We start from the raw sequence: 24,176 nt of genomic DNA on the forward strand, positions 1-24,176 counted from the left end.
GCAGGCTCAATGAACCACCAGTGGGCACCCACATTGGATTGTGACTGTCCGCATGTGGAAAGTTTATAAATAATTGGTCATTCCGATCGGTCGGAAATGGCCGTATAATTTTAAAAAATGTTACTGTGTGTGGGCACCTTTAGTACATATCCCCATTAATAGCTTGTATATGGTTTTATCAACCTTTAAAGATAAATATACCCCTTGGTACTCATTGTGCAGATGGCTGGAATAATATGTTTAATATGTTTTTATTTTTACATTTATGTTATGATTTTTTAGACATATATACAGAACATGTTAATTAATGTACTTTAAACAATATGTTTATTTGTATTTCTACAAATATGCCTTAATTCTTATTAAGTACAACACGCATAACCCTCTGAGGCACTTATGTATTATATAGCTTCCCTTCTGGACCTACAAGCTATACTATTACTGGTGCCTGTCCTTGTGTTTCCCTCCTATATCCCTATAGATTGTAAGCTTGCAGCAGGGCCCTCCTACCTCCAAGTCTGTCTGTTGTTACCCAGTTTGTTTTATCACTGACTACAATTGTAAAGGGCAACGGAATCTGCTGCACTATATAAGACACTGTAACGGAATCTGCTGCGCTATATAAGACACTGTAACGGAATCTGCTGCGCTGTATAAGACACTGTAATGGAATCTGCTGCGCTATATAAGACACTGTAACGGAATCTGCTGCGCTATATAAGACACTGTAATGGAATCTGCTGCGCTATATAAGACACTGTAACGGAATCTGCTGAGCTATATAAGACGCTGTAACGGAATCTGCTGCACTATATAAGACACTGTAATGGAATCTGCTGCGCTATATAAGAAACTGTAACGGAATCTGCTGCGCTATATAAGACACTGTAACGGAATCTGCTGCGCTATATAAGACACTGTAACGGAATCTGCTGTGCTATATAAGACACTGTAACGGAATCTGCTGCTATATAAGACACTGTAACGGAATCTGCTGCACTATATAAGAAACTGTAAATAAATAATAAAAAAATAAATTAGAATATCTCCCATTATTTGTACCCCTTTTATAAACTAATATTTAAATAAGTGTTTTTAAAATAAGATATACAATTTAAAATAATATTTTTTTATTAATTAACATATTGCCTTCTTTTTTCACAGATGATGTGATGTATTAAATCACACACAAATTATTTTCCTTCCACACTTTTTATGATAATTAATAATACATGTATTATTCATTTCAGCTGATTTGTTTGTACTTTATCTCTCTACAAGGCTCAATACATCTCCTCCTTAATATTTTGTATATGTTTCAGACTAAAGAATTAAGGTTTAATATTTCAGAAATTTTTCCAGCCCTCACAAATGGCCACCATTCTGGTTAAAGAAACTGGCATGCTTATACAGGAGATAATAATAATAATAATAATAATAATAATAATAATAATAATAATAATAATAATAATAATAATAATAATAATATCAATAAGGGTGTATGTGTTCTAAAGGTTGACTTTCACTGACTTCGAATCGATGGAAATCGGTCTTAACCAATGTTGGGTTTCAGGGTCTAAAACACACATTTATATATATATATATACCTGACGAAAATGCCACAGATAAACGGGCATTGAAACGTTGTGAACCTTAACTGGTCTGTGAGTATTTCCTTCATCAAGTCGCCTGGAGTGCTATATCTTCCTTGTCCTGATATATATATATATATAACAATTCCAGGGGGTGGGCGGCACTCAAATAAATCACTCAGCCAATGGGTAAAACAATGCTGTGTATTGCGCACCAAGCGCTTTCGGGAGTCACCCCGTCCTCAGGGTACAGATGACACAGGAGAGAAGGCTTCTCTCCTGTGTCACCTGTACCCTGAGGACGGGGTGACTCCCGAAAGCGCTTGGTGCGCAATATACAGCATTGTTTTACCCATTGGCTGAGTGATTTATTTGAGTGCCGCCCACCCCCTGGAATTGTTGTATGCAGTTATCGGGAAGGCACCTTGCTTTTGCCTTATTTGGAGAGTGCCGGCATATCGTGGATCCTTATATATATATATATATATATATATATATATATATATATATATATATATATATATATATATAGATAGATAGATAGATAGATAGATAGATAGATAGATAATCATTTTTACTTTTTAAATATTAACAAATGTGTGTTTTAAATGTACCCCAATGTATCCAATGTATGATTTCTCTGATCGTTATTCATACACATGTGCCTTAATTCTTATTAGAATTTCTGCCATTAACTTTGTACCTTTTTATTATTATTATTTATATAAATGTTCTTGGTATAAGATATCAAATTATAATAGTGTTATAAGCAGGATCACATAAAATTCAAACATTGCTACTTAAAAAAATTACTATAATACATTGGCATTTTTTTAAAATAGATTAAATATGTATTAAATAACACACAAATTATTTTCCTTCATCACTATTTCATGATAATTAATAAAACATGAATTATCTAATTTCAACAATTCTGGATTTGATATTTCATCAAAATTGACATATTCAAAATTTGGTTGCGTCCACCATGAAATTTTCTTCAGCATAGAATATGCTCCTTGTTAAGCTGTGTACATACGCTTAGATTTTTCCCTGTTTTTGATTCGATTTTGCTTATAGGAGCAAAATCGAATCCACATCAAATGGTTTTTAGGACACTTTCGATCTGCATTCGATTCGATGCGCACTCCCGTTTTCTTAAAATCGAATAGAAAAATCTACTGTGCATCCAAGGAAATCTCGAATTCTATCCAGTAAATAGAATGAGTACATTGTGCCTACATTGTGAAATCGAAATCGAATCGAATGCAAAAGTACAGATCTAATGCCAAATCAAATGGGATGATCTAATGCCAGATCTAATAGAAAATCGAATCTAACATCAAATCTAAAGCAAATCTAAGCGTGTGTACAGGGCTATACTGAGATATTACTATGTCCGATTATACTCACACACTTTCCTGCATCACGCCCTGCACCATCCTTCACATAACATGGGGTGATCTCTAGCAGTCTCATGTTCTGTGGCATCACATTCTTATAAAAATAGGGATTTATCATAATTTCTCACCAAACTTGTGATGACTAAAAAAACAGAGAAGAAGTCTGCAGGCATTTTATAATGTTGAAATAATGAGCCAAGAATCATCTAGTGATATTTTTGATATATTTATTAAATGCTTTGTGTATGTCCTTATTTCTAAAGCTGTATATGAAAGGGTTAATCAGTGGTGTGACCACCGTGTACAGTAGTGGCAGGAGTTTACTCAAACTTTGTGAATTGACTTTCTTAGGAACTACATAGCTACTTGTCAAGGTGCCATAAAATATGGAGACAACGGCCAGGTGGGAGCTGCAGGTGGAGAAGGCCTTATGTCTTCCAGTAAGGGAAGGCATCTTTAGGATGGTAAAAATAATATAGATATAGGAAATAATAATGATTATGAATGTCACATTAATTAAAAGGATGGAAAGCAGCACAGTTTCAATTTCAAACACGTAAGTATCTGAGCAGGAGAGCTCCAACAAGGGGTCATAATCACAGAAGAAATGGTCAATCACATGTGGTCCACAGAACGATAACTTCAGTATAGATATAGCTAAAATGAGTAGCACTGAAAAACTTATTACCCAGCACATGAGAATTAATTTAAAGCAAAACATTTGGTTCATTATAGCAGTATAACGTAGTGGGTTACATATGGCCAAATAGCGGTCATAGGACATCACTGTCAGAAGGAGACACTCTGAGCCTTCTGAAGAACAAAAGATGAAATACTGGGTGATACAGCCCAGAAGAGAAATGAGGCCTCCATCATAGATGAAAACATAAAGCATGTTGGGGACAATATCTGTGGCCACCAAAATGTCACACACAGAAATCTGTGTAAGAAAGATGTACATAGGAGAATGGAGAGTCTTGCTGTGAGCCACCAGTGAGATGATCAGAAGGTTCCCCAATATGGTCACCCAGTAAATCACAAGAAAGAAAGCGAAGCTTAGAAACTTATGTTGCTGGAGACTTGGAATTCCTAACAGTAAAACTTCTGTGATATCCGTTCTATTCCTCACCTGGAAATTATAACAATAGAGGATGTTTTTTTATGAGGATATACAGCATTTAAATTTATTGATTCAAGTTCAAAAATTACATCATCACTGGCTATGGAGATGAATAAAAAATTTAAGCAAATTAATACAAGTCTGGTTGGCAGGGCCGGTCAAGGTTTTTTGGCACCCCAGGCAAATGTTCAGCTTAGTTCTACCACCATCCACACACCCATAATGCCTTTCCAGAATGGCAGGTGAACATCTGGACATGGTGTCTTAGAAGTTCAACACCTGCTGTTTGCCTCTCTGATTGTACTCCTTAATTTCTTGATAATCAGATTTAAGGGAACCCCCAGATTCTGGAGCCACAATGGTAGAGCTGGCAATGCTTGTAGGAGTTTGGTCTGTAAGGATGTAGTGAGTATTTAAACAAGAATACCAAAACCTTTTTTCTTTGATCTTACATCTATCCTTGGGGTTAAATGGGAGTACAGGGATGTAACTGAGTTCCACCACCTGTATTGGCAGGTGGAACTAGTTCCACATCCACCACAGCCCTGCACAGCAATTCCAACAGAAAAACATGTCCCAGTGTCTTCCTTTTCTGGCATGCCATATGTGGTGCCGTCACTGCTAATGAAGAGCCACTAAGATGCCCATTTTATGTGCATGCTGAAGACAAGGTGAGAGGGGGCTGAAGGAACACAAAGAGGTTGAGAAGCTGTTGGAGAAACGTAGGCAGTTGGCTACTGGAGTGAAAAAAGATGTGTATAAAGGGCAATGCTACTGTGGGCATTATGTGTAAAGGGCACTACTACTGTGGTACATAAGGGATACAATTGTGTAGCATAAAATTTAGACATGCTACTACTGTTTAGTGTAAGATTGTGCTACTGTGTGGCATAAGTTCAGTTGGGTCTCCAATGTTAGCGCTAACCACTTCTAGCCTGTTTCAGTTGCAGATTAGTAGCAGCCTCAGACTTACTAGATTTTCAAAGATTGCAAAACATGCTTTGCTTCACTTTCAAATGCTTCGCTCTACAAATACATGCTGCCTCTCCCGCACACTATTTCCAATTCCTGTCTCCAAGACTTTGGCTTGGTTTCTCCCTACCTCTGGATCTCTCTCCCTCTACCCATAAGGCTCCCCAACTCTCTGCAAAACTTCAAAAGGGCTATCAAGAGCCCACTTCTTTATTAAACCCAGCCAACTCTCATCCTATTTCTCTGTTCCACACTCACAGTCTACCCCATCTGTGTCACCCCTCTCTGTCTACCCCTCCCCTTTAGAATATAATCTATCACGAGCAAGGTTCCCCTCATGTGCATTTCTTTCCTTTACTTACAGTAGGTTATCATGTGCTCCGTACTCCCTACAAGTGCACCTAGCAATCAGTAATAATTTATTTATGCAAATGCATTACTGTGCTGTAGGTGTTCAAAAAGTTACATTCTGGAAAGGCTATTAAAATAACATTGTCCATTTTGTCCACGGTGCCCTTGAAATGCATTCTCAGTGTTTCTTTTGGAAATCGGAACATACAGGGTTGATGTTACTTACCTCAGTAACAAAATGATGGAATGCAGTGTGCCCTGAAATATTTGTCTTTCCATTTTCCTGTGACAAGTCCCCCATTAGGCAATAGTTAGAGGTCAATGTACTGTAAATATTTCAGAATCATGAACAAAAAGAAGTCACTGTTTCTGCTTTCCTTGTAGAGACAACAGAGCGTCTCACCTATAGCACTGGGAGACAATGACTGATAATCTGTTAGTCTTTTTATAATCATAATGTGGAGACTCCAAGGTCCTGTTTATTCTCTTCAAATCTCATGTGTATCCCTATAATCTAGTGGTATGAATTAAAAGATAATATTAATGCCAGTATATTAATTATATTTTTTTCTAGTTAAATAAAAATATGTAGTCTGCTGTATTGGCTGAGATCACTATATGAGATGGGCATCATGGACGGTGTATTGGTTAGCATTACTTAGCATTATTATCGTGGGTTTGATACCCACCTTGGCCCTAACTGTGTGGAGTTTGTATTTTCACCCTGTGTTTACATAGTTACATAGTAGTTATGGCTGAATAAAGACCTGGGGTTACTCTGGTTTCATCCCACAACCCAAAAATATACTGGTAGATTAATTGGCTCCCAACAAAATGAACCCTAGAATGTCTGTGTGTGTGTGTACATGTGGTAGGGAATATAGATTGTAATCTCCACTGCGGCAGGGACTGATGTGAATGTTCAACTTTACTCTTTAAAGTGCTACAGCATATGTGTGCGCTATATAAGAAACTGTTAATAAATAAATAAATTATAATAATGTTGATAGTTATGACTATAATAGTATAAAGTTTGGGCAGACGTAACTATGACAACTACGGCAAAGAACGCAAACATGGTCCAACACAGATTCAATATCTTTGTTTCCATGTGATCTTGACTGACCCTTTGTACCCAAGATACATATTTAAACAATGACACCCTCATTTTAAATCAATATCACCCAGTACTCAGTCAATTCAGGACACAGCAAGCAGTATTGTTCAATTATTTAATGGCATACATGCAGCCAACAAATGTTACAGCAAACAAACTTCATATGAAAAACAAGAGAAACTAATTTTCCACCCAGAGCTCTGGGCACTAATAAGTCCCTGCACTACAAAACTTAGCCTATAGCTTGGCCTCTACCGGGCCTCATTGCCCTGAACAGGTTTAAATTCCTGCTAGTGCAATCAGACCAATTCCCAGCTGTGGATGTGACGGTCCAAAAACCTGGAATTAACCCGTGTGCTTGGGAGCCCTCCCTTCTCTCCCTCAAGCACACCTCAGAGACCCATTCCTGGCTTTACACCGAACCAGGATCTCTTACCTGGCTACAAAGCACTTTTCTTTTACCGTCTACAGGGCAGTTGTGACGAGGGAAACCATGCACGCCATGGTGAAACTATCCCTGTTTCACCACAATATATACAGTATATATATTACATTTTTTGTATATACAGTATATCAAAAACTCTCACACAGGAATAGCACACTATTTTGTGCCACATCCCTTTTTAGTAAAACAACCTGTTATGAGTATCCGGTCAAAAGGTAATCATTGTCTAGGTCAACACCATAGATTCAACATGTACAAAATATTGACATGGCCAAAGGGTTAATGTGTCAATGGTCGGCATATTACAAGTGTTGACATGATGGGTTTTTTTGCATTGTTTTCTTATTTTGAGCTTTTTCATTCTTTACCATCCACATGGACTCATCCATATGGCCTGAAGCATGACGAGCAAGGTGAGCCATGAGACGGGAGTCGGTACACTAATTTGAGGTCTTTGCTCTCAAATCTACAAATTGACACCAAAAAACATAGATAACTCTTGTCTATATTTTTAGGAGAATGTTGCAGTCTATGTGGCTAATAGCCACAGTATCTGCTAAGAGGTGCAGCTGTGCTCAATCATACAAGTACCAATTGGGCTATATGAATATATAAAAATTTATTAAAACATAATAATAAACAAAAAATACATATTCTCAAAGTGCACTTTGTATTAACACACAGACAGACAAGACTCACAACATATAACAATTAAAAGTCACTGGTTTCAATGGCTATGGCTATGAGGCTAGAAATGGCTCTTTATTCCTTTGGGCATAGATGTGCAAATTTATTGAGGTGTAAGACACCTTATAGTTACCAGTCCCACTCTTGGTGGATACTCCTTGGCATTATTTTGTAATCAAGGAATAATATTCGCCAGGTTTGCAGTTTCCCTGCCTTTACCAGAGTTGCGCTCCAGGCAATGGAAATGTGGGAGGTACTCCTGCACCAATTAGAGTCCAGCAAGTCACACTTGGGTATTTTAGCAACGGTTTTGTAGCAGCAGTATTCTGGGCACAAACACAGTTCAAAACACGTTTCTCCGCCTATGTAGAACACATCAGCGGCTTCCTCAGTTGAACTGTATACTGGTGTACTAGCGGGTTTTATAGCCGCAACTTTCCCGCGGCTCGTCCTTGCCACACTTCCGGGTGGGCTACACATATGTATAGTGTTTCGCGGCCATCTTTAATATGCTTCCACACCTCGGTTTCAGATCAGGATAATTTCCTCATATGCTTATACTCCAGCCGGTGGCCATTTTTAGCCAGCATTTCATGCCTTTCATACAGGAATTCTTTATGCATTCCAAGCCTCGTTTTGAATAGCGTCCATTGCCCAATCAGCATAAGCCTCAGGAGTCAAGCCTCTCTTTTTTTATAGCCATATTTATTAAATGTCAGATTTCTACCATCTTTCTTTTAATGCCATTCTAGCTCAAGCCATATATTTAACCATTATGGTTAAATATATGGCATGAGCTAGAATGGCATTAAAAGAAAGATGGTCAACATGTCAACATGGAGACTAAAAACGTGCACTGCATCCCCTCACATGGCTCTCTGTGCTATGCTCAGCACACTATTATATTCTCCCACCACACCCTAGTGGATGGCAAGGCATTAAATACCACCTGTCGGCACAAGTCGACTCAAAAAAGTGAAAAACCCCATGTCAACATATTGACTGTCGACCCTCCCAATGTCCACCTAATGTCCCTGCTGATCTTCGGTTATGTGGACCTTCCTGCATGTCAACCTCTTCAATCATGTGGACCGTAATGCAGGTTAACATTCAGTGGTTGACCTAATGCTTTTCCACCTTCCCCCTTGTCAACCTAATGATCATACCCCCTTAAAGGTCCACTTGTCTCCACACTAGTCAGTGCACAACTCCCCACCGTCCAGCTTGTCTGACATTGGTCAAGTTTGTGCAAACTTCCACGTGTCCTGTACACCCAATTCTGGTCACCTGCTTAAAAACCTGGAAATCCAACCAACGAATAGACAACCAATTTTGTAGACTGACCAATCTCTAGTCCCAGCATCCAAGCACACCATCGGTGTGGCAGCAGTAAAGGATGCGGATGGAGCCAAGCACTATCCGCTGCTGCAGGACCCAGCATGATGTGGTGGTGGGACTATGGTGGCATGGCAGCAGAAAGTGCATTGGCATCATTTTTTAAATTCAAAATGGCAGTGGCAAGCATATATCAGCAAGCCAGTAGCAGCAAGCCACATCATCGCCTGACTACTTGTTCTGGCTATTATTAGCTAGTGCAAGACAAAAGAGCTGACAAAAGTTCCTGAAAACTGAAGATCCTGGTGGGTGGAGGCCAACTCAAAATAACTTAGAGACTGACACCCTCAAGGTGAAGATTGAACAAGAGGTGCTTCCACAAACCCTTAGGGGGTGGAGCTAGCACACGAGCTTAAAGGCAACTGCCCACAATGTGAACATATAAGATATTGACACTAGGGTTGCTCCCTTCTCCCCAGGTGAAGGTGCTGTATAATAAATTATTCCAACATTTGGTGGCTGGTCTGTATATTAATATTATTTTATAGGTGGACTAAAGGTGCCAGAAAACTCCTCTTAATGCCTGGGCATGCTGGAACTTGTGGTACTGTCACCTTTACCCAAATCTGATCTAAGTTGTTATACAGTACTGTATTTTGCAAATGGTCAAGTTAGATTGAAATGTTCCTGGAGGGTGTATATTCAAGTCTAGTCTAGGGTCAGTGGTACTGTATGTGTACATGTAGAATGAGAACATACTTTACAGTATGTATTGTTATATCTAGATATGGTCTGTGTAACGTGGAGATTATTTGGAGAATAATAAATGGTGGTCAAATACTGTACATACCTCTGGGATATCATAATATGTCATTGGGCATTCTATACAATATGGTATAACCAGGCTTTTTTAAGGGGTGTTGGGCCTGCCACCTGACATTTCATAAGTGTGGTGTGAACACCGAACACCAATGGGTAGTCAGTGGCATTCCGCTAGTACCAGATGACTGACCCGGCAGTGGAGGCGGCCGGCAGCTGATTGACAAGCTGCTGCTGGCCTAATGATAAGCCATGGACCGTGGGCCAAATATAGTATCGCACACATCTATAGTGGTATCCTTCCGCCGGGCATTGCTGGTACAATAGGAAGGACGGAGGACGAGTGGTATCCGTGCGTGCAGAGGGGGCGGGGCACAGAGTGGATTGCAGAGGCAGCTTCCCAGTTTCCACCATTGTGACTCCTGCCTGAGACAACCTGCCCTCAGCAGCAGGAAGACACACAGCCACAGACAGGCGGTACAGCCTCGAGAGTGATCCATCTGTACAGCGTCACCTGAACGAGAGAGGCCACAGACCGGGTAGAAGGGAGAGAGAGAGATGGCAGCAGCATCCACCACCGCAATACTTCCCATCCGCTTCCAGGAGCACCTGAAGGTACCAAAGGACAGGCCGCCTCTGCGCTATTGTGGGTCAATGTCACTTGCTTGCATAGGTGTGCGCACATTGAGTGTTAGGGGTAAAACTGAAATAGGCAGAAGATTATGGTGCGGCTAAGAGACTTTTTATATAGTAGCGAGTGCCAATAGTTGACGGAAGACACGCCTGATTGGCAGTGTTAGACACGCCCAATAGGTGGAGCTGCACACACCCATTTGACAGTGCACCCCCTAATAAAATGTGCTGCGCACGTCTATGCTTGCTTGTCATGATAAAGTGAGTTCCCCAACCCTCATTTTATCCGCGTCCTACTTAGTAGGCCAGTTTGGTTACACTGTATATTTCCAGGGATATGTGAACTTAAACTTGCTGTACCATTGGTAGTTCATTCCTGTTATTTTTATCTTCCATGTAAAATGTTGTGGGAACTTTGTGGTTCCTTGCAAAGACAAGACGAGCACTATTTTGTTAATGCTTTCAGTCTAAAAGCTTCATGTGCTTTAAGAAGGCTTTTAGTGGTTTTACCAATTTGGGCTTTTAAAATTGTATTTAGGGTGACCTGTTTAATTACATATAGAGCTTGTTGCAAGAATTGTTGAACATTTGTAAAATGCTTGATGCTATGTAGTAAAAATAATAGTAATATACTGTAGGTTTATCTCTTCAAGTAAGTTTTAATTGTGCCATTATTGGTAGTGGTACATGCACCTGTGACTGAGCGTTAGACATCTGTATTGTGGTGGTGTCATTTTGGGTGTATACCCTGCTATAGTAAACTAGTGCAGTCGGAGAGAGGCTGCTTATCGGCTGCAATCTGTCAATGTACCTCCCTGTGCCGGGCAGGAGCACTAGGCCAGAAGAATGAAATTTATTCTCCCGGCCTAGTGATTCTGCCTGGCACAGGGAGGTATTCAATGAATTAGCCTCCTACCCGCAGTGGCCGGATATACATTTCATCTCTGTAGTTATTTTAACAAGGTTGCATGAGTGAAACTGGTCTTGTTTGAAAGGCACATTTCTTTATATACTATGCGAGGGGGTACCTATGATGATTAGCCACTCCTCTATGGTCAAGTGGCCACATCCCTTCAAAAAGACCATGCCTCTTGTGGGCCCCGTGAGTGCATTTCCCTGGTGGTCCCTTCATGCTCCAGTCTTACACTGGGTATGACCCTCCGACAGTCTCGATTCTGATGGTCGTTTCTTCAACATCGGAATCCCGATTGTTAGGAGCCCGACAGGGGGTGAGCATTTTTAAGCCCCTTGCAGGGTCACTGCACTTGCCGCGCTGTGGTCGAAGTGGCATGGTGCACTCGCCACTTATTCTATTCTCCATCTATGGGGTTGATGACTTCCTCAAGGGAAAATAGCCCATGTAGGCCTTGATTCCGATGTTGGAAAAACGACCACCGGAATCCCGACTGGCGGTGAGTCACCCGGCACCTGTACTATAGACTGTGTGCATACCAAAATGGTCTTTGAACCATGACTGGGAGCAGTAAATGAGTTTGGATGAGAGACATTTAGATTTTCCATCCCAGTGGAGGATCATTAGGAAAGACAGGCACTTACAGATGCGTCCTCATACACCTATTGTCAGTACATCTTTAGATGCTGAGCCACTCCAAAGGTATTGGGATGTTGGTCACACACAGTAGCTGGAGAGTGGATGTTAAAGTGACTGCTGGACCACATAAAAGAGGTTATTCTGGTTGACACACAGCGCTGCGAAGTTCGCAGAGCTGCATGTCATTTTAAGCCCACCTGTCACTCGCACATGCTGCCGTCCCCCTCCGCAGCCTGAATTCACCTGCTCAGCTGTGAATGGATGTTTTACATGAATATCCATTCGCACCATATGGGGGCAAACCACCATCAGTTTATGGTTGCCATCCATTGAATGATGTGGAAGTACGTGCAAAAGCTTTACAAGTGTTCTCAAGGGGAACATGGCGGTCAACTGATATCTAGTGATGTCAGCTTCCCGCCCCTGCACATATGTCACTGGGTAATTACACGCAGCATTTTCCGTTCTCATGGGCACCCATACCCGCCCCCCTCCCCACACTCCCCATCCACACTAGTGGTTGTGAACTTGCAGCGAACACTCTGTTCACCATGGTTGCTCACACCCGGCACATGAGCATGCACAGTAAGTGAACATCCTGCACCTGTGTGAAATCACATGGGTGCACATGGACCAGAAAAAGGACTCCTATACCAGGGTTTATTGGTAAACCCAAAGTAACAAGGTTAATGCAGGAACTAAGAGGTAATGCGTGTGTTAACAGCAATGGTATCAACTACTTGGTAATAACTGGTGTTTGGCTGTCTCACTTCAATAACGTAGCACTGCACATGTGTGCAGAAATATAACACTCTGACCAGATATGGAACTTTTGGATGGGGAACTCAGGTGCAAATAAATATTTTGAGCACTGTCATTTATACCTGTGTGTCCTGAAGACGGGCATGAGCCTGAAATGCCATAGACATTAAAGCATCTTGGTTACACTCATTGGTTACACTCTCGCCCGCCTCGCCCCTCTCCAATCCATTCTTAACGCCGCTGCTTGGCTCATCTTCCTCTCCTGCCGCTCCACCTCCATCTCCCCCCTCTGTCTATCTCTTCACTGGCTCCCCATTCCTTTCCAGGTTCTCTTTAAACTCACCTCCACCTACAAGGCTCTCTCCTCCTCCACCGCTCCTTATCTCTCTTCACTGATCTCTATCCACACTCCCTCCCATCCTCCTCACTCCGCCGCTGACTGACCACTCACCTAATCACCTCCTCCCACTGCCGTGTCCAAGACTTCGCTCGCGCTGCCCCCCTGCACTGGAACAACCTCCCGCCACCCATCAGGCTATCTGATTCCCTTACCTCCTTCAAGCACTCCCTCAAAACCCACTTCTTTCTACTGGCTTATCCCTCCTCCTCCTAACCTCTTTTGCTCCTCCTATCCTGCCTACCTACCCCTCCATCCGTTCCTACTTATCCTATTGTTTTTCGTTCATCTACCCACCTCATTTTAGTCTGTTAACTCTTATGAGTAGGGCCTTTCTTCCTCACGTACTCACACTACCTCTTTACCTCACCAGTGCTCCTGCCCTGTTCTTCCCTTCCTCTACTTCATCTTCAGTCTCCTCGACATTTTCGACACCTACTTCAGAACTGATGCTGATTTTAGTTCTACCAGCTATACCCTATTTATGCTGTATTTTATCAACACACCCTGTACGTTACCTTGTAATTTGTTTTTTAGTTTGCTATGTACGGCGCTTTGTGGCACCTTATAAATAAACATACTACTACTAAGTCCCGGAGTGACACTCTTATCTTGGGCCTCCCTCCACCACCTCAATCCAAGTTTGCAATATGTAACATGGCAGTGGGTGACAGGGAAAGGCAAAGTTTTACAGGAAAACACAGGGGCAGCAGTAGGCTCCTTAATCATCAAGGGCCATCTTTCATTACACCTGCTGCACAAATGGTAGTTTGGCTTCTAAGTCTGCCACAATAAATATGCCTGCAGATGTGCAGTAGCACATTTGGTTGGAGTTCCCACCTCCCTGCTGTGAAGACTCAGGGTCCTGTCTAGCATGTTCTGGTACAAAGAAATAAGCAGTGAAGAGGCCTATCCTTTAATAAAAAAGGAGTACCATATTTCACCTATAGATTGTAAGCTTGCGAGCAGGGCCCATCTACCTCTATATCGGTCTGTTACTACCCAGTTTGTACTATCACTGTTGTTTCCAATTGTAAAGAGCAACTGAATATGCTGCATGACAAGAAACTGCTAATAAATAAATATCTTTTTTCTTTCTTTCAATATTGCAACTTATTTGCATTGAATTTGCAGCAAAACCCGTCACAGTCATATAGTCATTAGTTTGCCCTGATCCACTTGTCCACATGTCTGTAGCTAAGTGGACAGTGGGTAGAGCCGCATTTTTCAGGGCACTGAGGACACTTTGTCTGACCTCTCTGTACATCGCGGGTATCGCCTGCCTAGTGAAGTGGAATCTAAATGGGATTTGGTACCGGGGACACCTTCGTAAACCATCTAAATCCCACTCCACTGATGGTGGACACCGGATGCACATCTAACACCTACATAGCTGTCAAAGCCGCAGTATTTGCCATAGGATAACTGCTGTCATATTTCGTCCTCATGGCAAACGATTGTTGGATGGTCAATTGCTTAGTGAAAGACGTAGTAGTCTTATGACTTCCCCTCTGGGATGATGACCAACTCCCAGCATCAACAGCTGTAGTAGGCGTAGAGCTGCAGGATCCTCCGGAGGAATCCTGGATAGAAGAGGAGTCATTTATGTTGGTGACATGGCCTGTAGGAATCCCCCAATACAGATCGAGGAGGAAATTGATGAGGAGGGAGTTGGTGGTGTGTTTTTCAGGAGCTTGGCTCCAACAGGAGGATCAAGGGATTTAGGTGTTCCTGGACTGCTGATGGTCCTAGCCACAGTTCCTGAACTAAACACTGATTTATGAAGGGTCTTCAGGTGACGTATATGGGAGGATGTTCCTAGGTGGGTAAGATACTTACCCCTGTTTATTGGAGCTTTACATAAGCTACATATGACAATAAATATTTGTTGTCCAAATTCTAATAAAAAAAATTCCAGAGGTGGATTTATTAGTCCTCTGTGCAGGCATGACAGTAGGCTTTTTTATCCCATGGACAACAACTGTTTCCCACCTGGTGCCTCATTTAAGCAAACCACGTCAGCATCCTCCTCGTCAACTTCCTCCTCAGCCCCAGCTACATCAATATCCTCCTCTCGGACTACAACTTTGACACCTTCATTATCAAAATCAGGAACTGCACTGTGGGTGATCCCTCCAGCATATGCAGAGGGAGTGCTGAAAATGGTGGAAAGAGCCACCTCTTCCCATACAGAGATGGGAAGGTCAGGCATCGCAACCACCAACACCCTTGGACTCTTCTTGGGGGTTTGTGATAACATGTCTTCTTTAGTAGGCAGAGATGTTTGCTGTGTTTTTGATGACAGCTGAAATCTCTTCAAATTTCTAAAGGGGGGAGTAGGAGGGCTTGCATGGTCATGTGTAGTTGAACCACCAGTCATGAATACAGGCCTGGGCCTTAATCGTTCCTTGCCAATCCCTGTCGTAAATGGCACATTCGCAATTTTACGTTTCTCCTCCAATGATTTGAATTTATTTTTTTGGGTCCTTCTTTTACTGAACTTTGGCTTTTTGGATTTTACATGCCCGTACTTTGACACTGGACATCGGCCTCTGCAGACGACATTTATGACATATCATTGTCTATGTCATCATTGCTACGTGCATTTGCAGCAGATTCAGAAATAAGAGGAAGCGGACTTTCATATTTCCCTATTTGATTCTCCATATTTTGGATCTCCATTATTTTTGTGGAGTTATGCAATATATTACACCACAGGACAGCACCACTAGAGTGCAAATATATACGGCAGTAGATGCACCAGTAGAGAGGTATTATATATACGGCAGTAGATGCACCAGCAGAGAGATATTATATATATGGCAGTAGATGCACCAGCAGAAAGATATTATATGTGCAGCAGAAAGAGTAGCAGTGCACTTGTTGCAAAAATCACAATAACTACAAGATCACCCTACCCCTTTAAACAACGGATATATCATTACTAGATACATCTATTGCCCCTGATTAAGTCCTAGGGATGAAACGTGTTGGGTTGCAAATTGTCAAAAACTTATGAATCATCATGAGAAAACAGAAATGTTTATGAAATCTTATTCATTTTAATAAGGAATAAATATACATTTTTATTATATTGATTTGGCAATTGTTTGTAGCGCACCTCTATCCCATCTTTTCATTTTTCCTGGTTCCCTCTTTAACAGCAAGGTTCCACTTATTCTGGAGCGCATTATTAGGTTTATACCATCTTTTCCAATATATATATATATATATATATATATATATATATATATATATATATATATACACACACAACATTGGGAGCAGCACTATCTGCCAATGAAAAAGAACTTTAAAGGGTGCAGATCCATAGACCCCAAAAAGGACCCCAATATAGTCGACTGTAATCGGCAGCACTCCCAATAAATTGACACGTGACACAGGTAGCGTGTGATAACATTTCGAGGCTATTTATTGCCTCTTCATCAGATCAAAAGAGTGTACAAATATACAGGAAATTTATACTCACAAACCATCTCTTCAGGCGCGGGAGCAGCAGCCAGCGTCTTCCGCATCCGTCATCGCTGAGATCGGAGGTCCCAGCGGCTCCGTTGCCAAGGAGATCTGAACAACAATACAGACAAAAACAATTTTATTGCAAAACACATTAACATAAAAAAATTTAAAAACATAAATAGCAATCAGCATGAACATAGCAGGCGATAAGGAAATGAGATCCAGAGAGTATTCTAAATATTTATAACGTTTTTATGTATGTTTATCAAAGATGGCAATCACAAGGCTCTGGCTCTGGCTAAAGCCATCCATTTTAAATGCTGCTGCTAGGCTGATAATCCTTGCAAGACGCTCATCATCTGCTGATCCGCTCTGCCAGTCCCTCCATTGGTTGCCTGTATCTTACCGTATTCAATATAAAACACTTCTACTAGCATATAAAGCTATTAACCATACTGCACCAGCTTATATCTCTCTACTTATCACAAAATATCTCCCATCTCGACCACTCCGCTCTGCACAAGATCTGCGTCTCTCTTCTGCACGGATCACTAGCTCCCATTCACTATTACAGGACTTTCATCGGGCTGCTCCCATCCTATGGAATGCCCTTCCATGCACAAAAAGACTCTCCGCTAGCCTCCAAACTTTCAAGTGTTCCCTGAAAACTCACCTCTTCAGGCAAGCCTATCATATTTAAGTTCTACACGCATAACCCTCTGAGGCACTTATGTATAATATAGCTTCCCTTCTGGACTTGTAACATGGTGGGACTGCTATGCTGTTACTGGTGCCTGTCCTTGTGTTTCCCTCCTATATCCCTATAGATTGTAAGCTTGCAGCAGGGCCCTCTAACCTCCAAGTCTGTCTGTCGTTACCCAGTATGTTTTATCGTTGTCTACCATTGTAAAGCGCAATGGAATCTGCTGCGCTATATAAGAATCTGTAAATAAATAAATAAAACAAACCAAGATGGATTAAGAAACATAAGAGATAGAGGAAAGAGAGATAACACCCCACCTCCACCCAAAGAGAATGATTTTTTAGGGAACCCCCAGACAAAGGTACCAGCAGGATCCGGGAGAGTTACTGAATGGATCACTAAAAAAAACAAGCGACCGCGATTCAGGGGAAAACAAGGAGGGTGGAAGTTATCTAGGAAACAATTCAAAAAGAAGATAAAGGGAAAGGGTGTATTTAACCTATCCAAAAAAGTATTGACTGAGGAAGAGGTTAGTCTGTTAGAAAAAGGGATAAATTTTGCCCCAGCAAATAAACCAAATCTTTTTGAACTCTTTATAGATCTAAATAAATTTGTTAGGAGTCTGAGACAGAAAATATATCTCGCCATCAAAAACCACCAAAAAAGTATAGGATAAAAGAAAGAAGTACTCCATATAGATGATGATAATATAATTTTGGAAATACTAGAATCCCTATCTACTGATAATGGTAAAAAAGTTGATAAAATCCCTATATATGATGTAAAAGAGGAATCAACCACAAAGAAAATATTTAAGAAGAAATCTGAAGTTTACCCTTTACAGTTTAGAGGTCCCTTTATAGAAAATTTCTATAAGGTAAAGATGGAACAATTTAGAGAGTTATGCAATAAAACAGAGAAAATCCCCCAAAGAGACAATAGGTGAGATTTAATAGGATGAGAGATTCAGAAAGTGAGAGATTTGGTGAGAAATCTCCAGTTTTTTTAATGCGGCAATCATTCACACTGCAAAATCAAACTGGTTTAGCAGTGTAAATGATTGCCGCTTTAAAAAAACTGGAGATTTCTTACCAAATCTCTCACTTTCTGAATCTTTCATCCTATTAAATCTCACCCAGAGTATCTAAACAAGAAAGAATTGCGTTAAAATCAATATGCAGGGATACTAGTCTGACCATTAAACAGGCAGACATGGTACTCATGGAGACAACAGATTATGTAAAAGAAGCATTCAGGCAGCTGACTGATGTAAATTATTATAGGAAACTAGCGGGTGAACCAACCCACCAATTTCTAAGAGAGCTGAGCCATTTATTGGACGAGGGACTCTCTGTGGGAGCAATATCCAAGAAAACACACAATTTTCTTTTTTGTTCACTATCCGGTCACACCCACTTATTATTTTTTACCAAATATACATAAAACACTCACTAATCCACCAGGTTGCCTGATAATCTCAGGGATAGGGTCAATGACAAACAATCTATCCTTTTTTTGGACAGTTATTTGCAATTTACAGTCTTATATCAAAGACACAACACATTTTTTACAAAAAAATAAAGAAACTAGTTTGGAAAGACAGTTATTACCTCATTACTAGTGATGTAGAGGCCTTATATTCCAACATCGATCATGAACTAGGAATAACAGCAGTTGAAAAATATTTGTCTAATGACCCTGAGATATCGGGCGGCCTGAACACTTTTATTTTACAGTCTATAAGATTTATATTAACTCATAATTTTTGATTCACAATTTTATTTACAGTCACTGGGCAATGCCATGGGGACCAGGTTTGCCCCAAGTTTCGCTAACCTTTTTATGGGCAAGTTTGAGGAGGAGCACATATGGGGGCATGATCTCGGGGCAAACCTGGTCCTCTATGGCCGATACATCAACGATTTAATTTTTGTTTGGGATGGGGATCACGATTCAGTTATTAAATTCACTAATAGTTTACATGATAATTCATATGGTTTAAAATTAACAAGTAATTCTCACAAAGGTGGTATTAATTTCCTGGATATGGCTCTCACAGTTGAGGAGGGACAAATTCAAACATATGTGAAAAGTGTGGATCCGAAGCGCTATCTTAACTATCAAAGTAATCATTACAGTAAGTGGAAGAACAACATACCGAAAAGTCAGTTTATGCAAATTAAAATAAATTGTTCTTCAAATGCAGCCTAAAAGAAACAAAGTGAAGTGCTATACCAAGCCTTCCAAGAACAGGGATATCCAAAGAAAATCTTGGATGACTCATCGATGCTAGTGAACGAAATGGAGAGGGAAGAACTAATAAGAGAGGAAAAAAGGACAGGAAAAAGAAAAAGCAAAGTTGAAAGATAGAGAAAAAAGGGCGGTATTTGTTACACAATACACCAGGGCGCTAGAAATAAAAAGAATAGTAAAGAGGAACATGTATCTCCTGAGATTAGATGGCATCTTGAATAAAGAAGTAGACCTATGAAACACAGTGGTATTCCAGAAATCTCAGAATCTAAAAGACAAAAATAGCACCAAGCTTTTTCAGGGATAGGGAGGGAGCCATAAATAACTACACCTAGCTAACAGAAAAACCTAATGGGTTCCATACATGTGTGTGGGGGGGGGGGGGGGGGGGGAGTGAAATTTGCCCTCCTGCATAACTGTAGAGAGGAAGACAATTAATTGTAAAATATAACTGTAAAACCAAATACATTATATATCTCCTTTACATGCGGATGCGGCCTGCAATATGTAAGCCACACAATTAGGAGTCTCCATAATAGATTTATGGAACACAAACGCAATATAATAAAAATGAGTAGAAATAATAGCTTATACTGTATAGACATATGGCAGGTTATCAGCGGGGGGGGGGGGGGGGGGTGATAGGAATATAAATGATAGGGACAGAACATGTAAAAAGTACACCAAGGGGGGGGAGATTAATACATTTGGTTATGTAGGCGGGAGGCCTACTGGATCGTTTGCCTTAGGACCCTTAATCCACTCAGTTTAATCCTCCTCCTCCTCCCTCCTCCTCCCTCCTCCTCCTCCCTCCTCCTCCCTCCCCCCTCCCTCCTCCTCCCTCCCCCCTCCTCCCTCCTCTCTCCTCCCTCCTTCTCTTCAAGATAAGGATAAGGCATGGAAGTGAAGGCAACACTCGGCAGATGTAGTACAATGTATCAAGCACTAAAGGGCAATGTTAAGAAAAGCACTGTAACAGGGGTCAGAGAAAGCAGTTAAGATTAAGTTGCTTGTTCATACAAGATAATTCAATCTCTAGTAACCTTTCATCTGGGAACATCTTCAGTGATTGGTTTGCAAGAGACACATTTTATTGCAATAGCCACGCCTGCTTTTCATAATACTCGCTATCCCACAGGCTACTTTTCTAATGGTCTTTTTAAATGACAAGGTGTAGCTATCCTATTTTTATAATACTGTACAGTTTAAATTGATATCTCAACCATCTGATAAGGATGGATGCTATTTGATTTTGATTGGTAAATTGGATGATAAAATAATCACAATTGTCTCTCTATATCAGGGATGGGCAATTGCGGCCCTCCAGATGTTGATGAACTACACATCCCAGGATAATTTGCATTAGTTTTGCTATGTGGCCATGCTGAAACTGATGCAAGGCATGCTGGGATGTGTAGTTCATCAACATTTGGGGGGCCGCAATTGCCCAGCCCTGCTCTATATGGTCCAAATTCCAATCAGATTTTTACACAAATTATTTGAAACTATTCAAAAAGTTCAGAAAGGACACAAAATAATTATGGGAGACTTTAATGTAGTTCCTGATGAAATGCTGGACAAATCCACATGGTTTAATACCATATCTAATGATCAACGTCCTATAACTCCCTTGGGCCATTTGTTGATAGAGTTTGATCTTTATGATATTGGGAACATAAAATCCACCTGTCTTGAAACTAACATAATTCCAAGATTTATGTTAGTTGGTCTTGAAACTAACATAAGTCCAAGATTCCACCTTGCCCGTAGAGACTCCCAGAGTATATTTTAAAGTCCCCCTGAAGCACGTTCTGCAATTTCTGAGGCTTTGGTGTCCTATATACTCTAGCCACAAACTAACCTCTTAATCATCTATACGCACTCACTGGTGTGCTTTGAAGGGAGTACTGCGAGGTCAAATTATTCAAGTTGGAGCGAGACACAAAAAACAACATTTACAACATCAGAATGCTTTGGAAAACTGTTTGCTCCAAGATGAGTGCATAAATGGACCCGAGGCAACTTGTCTCTTGAAAAAGGAATTAGTCTCAATCTGTAATCAGCTCCAAACCCTATCCTTGAACCAATTGAAGCATGCATGCATATGCTAGACTACAGCAGAAATCCTAGATTCGGAGCCTTTTTGGCCCATAAATTGAGATTGCAGCAGGTTATAATTAGAATCAAACTCGTCCAAACACCAGACAGGAGGAAACTCCTGAACTCATACAACATATCAGAGGCATTTGGTGACTAATACAAAACACTACACAATCTAAATTCTGACCCTGACACCCCACAACCCACTCCCTATGTCATAACTTCCTTTTTATTGCACCTCCACTTTCCGAGTTTGTCTTCTACGGCATTAGATTCCCTTAATTTACATTGACCAGAGAAGGAAATATTGACAGATATTAAACTTTTGACACTGATGAAGGCCCATGGTCTTTTTGGCTACACTAATTCTTTCTACAAAGCATTTGCTTCTGATCTGCTATAATGTCTCACTCCATTATATCAACATTTATCAGATTGTGGATCAAGTAATGCAACATGCACAAAGACCCTTCCCTTTTTTGGAATTATAGACCAATAGCATTACTTAACACAGATTTAAAATTTTATCCAAGCATATAGCAAATAAATTGTCTCTATTAATTTCTCATAGTATCCATCTGGACCAGGTTGGTTTCATCAGGGGAAGACAGTCTACAGACAACACAAGACAAGTTGCAAAGGAACAAAAAAACGGGTGCTGGCTAGGGGTGTGTTGCAAAGCAGCTACTTAAGAGGGGTGAGTGATCCCTCAATAGAAAGATAAAGAAAAAAGAGAATAAAGTAGCGCTACTACACCAATGAACATTCGAAGTATACCATTTAATAACATATAAAACAACTTAAAACACTTCGAATAAAGTGTGAAGGATCCGTTCCTATGTATACCGCCAGTAGGGACCACATAAGCTCCAATATTCCAAATTGGGAAGAGTTAGGTGAATAATTTTTGGAGAAGGACCTAGTGGTACAAATAGACAACAAACTGAGCTGTAGTACTCACTGCCAAGTAATGGCAGCCAAGGCACACAGAATACTTGTCTGCATAAAATAGTTGTAGAGGCTAGTGATGACACTGTAATAAAGCATTAGTGAGGCTCCACCTAGGAGTCCATTGGCATTCCTGTGGTTATGACTCTTTATGAGAAATTCTGAAGATTTTAAGGCCAGTCCCCAAGACATCAACTGCATATGGTTTCAAGTTGTCTTCCACAAGCAGTTTAAAGAATTACAGTCAATACCAGTAAGAATTTCAAATACTTGTAACTAGAGATTAGCGGTTCAGATTCTGTGGAATCCAAACCGCTCCGAACATAGCCGGCCTGACGTCCCGCGAGCCAGGCTTGCAAGTTTCCGGTTTTGTTTGGAAACTCGAGTGTGGCTGAATGTGGGAATCTGGCGTTGGATTCTCGCGAGATTCCGAGTCTATAAAAGCTCATCGTCCTGAGAATTCGGTGCCAGTTCACAGTCACGCTTCCTGCTGCCCACAGCTCTGCATAGTGGGGTCTGGGCATTGTGTAGGCTAGAGGGGTGTTGTGCAGCAGAGGAGCACAGTCAGTGCAGAGGGGTGCTGTTCAGTGCAGACAGAGGGGTGTTGTGCAGTGCAGACTGCAGAAGGGTTTGTGCTGTGCAGATTCAGAGGCATGTTGTAAAGTGCAGAGGGGTGTTGTGCAGTTCAGACTAGCAGGGTTTGTGCAGTGTAGAGGGGTGTTGTGCAGTGCAGAGGGGTTTGTGCTGCGCAGACTGCAGAGGGGTTTGTGTGCTGGGTTATATAGATTAATATTATATATTTATAAAATTAAATATACTTAATTATATTGTAATTGTACTGGTCGTGTGTTAGGCAGGCTGTCAGTGTAGTGGGGTACAGTAGTACACAGGCAGGCTGTCAGTCAGCTTTTGTTATTTTTTTTTTCATTGTGATGTGTGGTCACTGTAGTGTGCTGCACAGCAATCCAATACACTATATACTACTGTCAGAAGCAGAAGTTCTATGTGTGATTGTTCTGCCTCCACGGTCCACGCAGTGTTATCCAGGGCCTGTCCATAAAAAAGATATATATATAATAAAATATACATTTTGCTGTTCTTTATTTTTTTGCTGTATACTGCACCCCAATACACCACAAGTTCTGTTTGTGATTGTTCTGCATCCAAGCAGCATTATACAAGCTGCGCATTAAAAAAAATTAAAGTAAAAAAATCGAAATCAATTTTTCTCTTCTTTAGTCATTGTTTGTGTGTACTGCACCCATAGTATATAGTGTCAAAAGGTGGGTGTGTGATTGTTTGGCCTCCAAGCAGCGCTATACAAGCTCTGTCCTCCAAAGTAAATGTAATTTAAAAATGGAGAACAGATTGGACCAAATACTCTGGCACCAGTTGCTGCCATCATTCATGGTGACAAATATGGTACTACTACTAATACTAACGCCGTTGTTGATGCTCATCTTTAAACTGGGCAAGGAGAGTTAGCCCAAAGAGTTTCTAAACAAAAAAC

At 40.8% G+C, this 24,176-nt stretch overlaps 1 protein-coding gene across 1 annotated transcript; it reads right to left on the bottom strand.

Moving 5' to 3' along the window:
• Window positions 1–3,197: 3,197 nt before the first annotated feature.
• Window positions 3,198–24,126, bottom strand: LOC146073472 (olfactory receptor 1500-like). The gene is made up of 5 exons (XM_083180654.1): window positions 24,048–24,126; window positions 19,601–19,681; window positions 16,672–16,770; window positions 4,395–4,507; window positions 3,198–4,124 (listed from the first exon to the last, which is right to left on the bottom strand). Exons 1-5 carry the CDS (start codon window positions 24,124–24,126, stop codon window positions 3,198–3,200), a joined length of 1,299 nt encoding a protein of 432 aa, XP_083036780.1.
• Window positions 24,127–24,176: the final 50 nt, after the last annotated feature.

Source organism: Crinia signifera, chromosome 4 (assembly GCF_055691185.1).
Source record: "Crinia signifera chromosome 4, ASM5569118v1, whole genome shotgun sequence".
Classification (NCBI taxonomy): domain Eukaryota; kingdom Metazoa; phylum Chordata; class Amphibia; order Anura; family Myobatrachidae; genus Crinia; species Crinia signifera.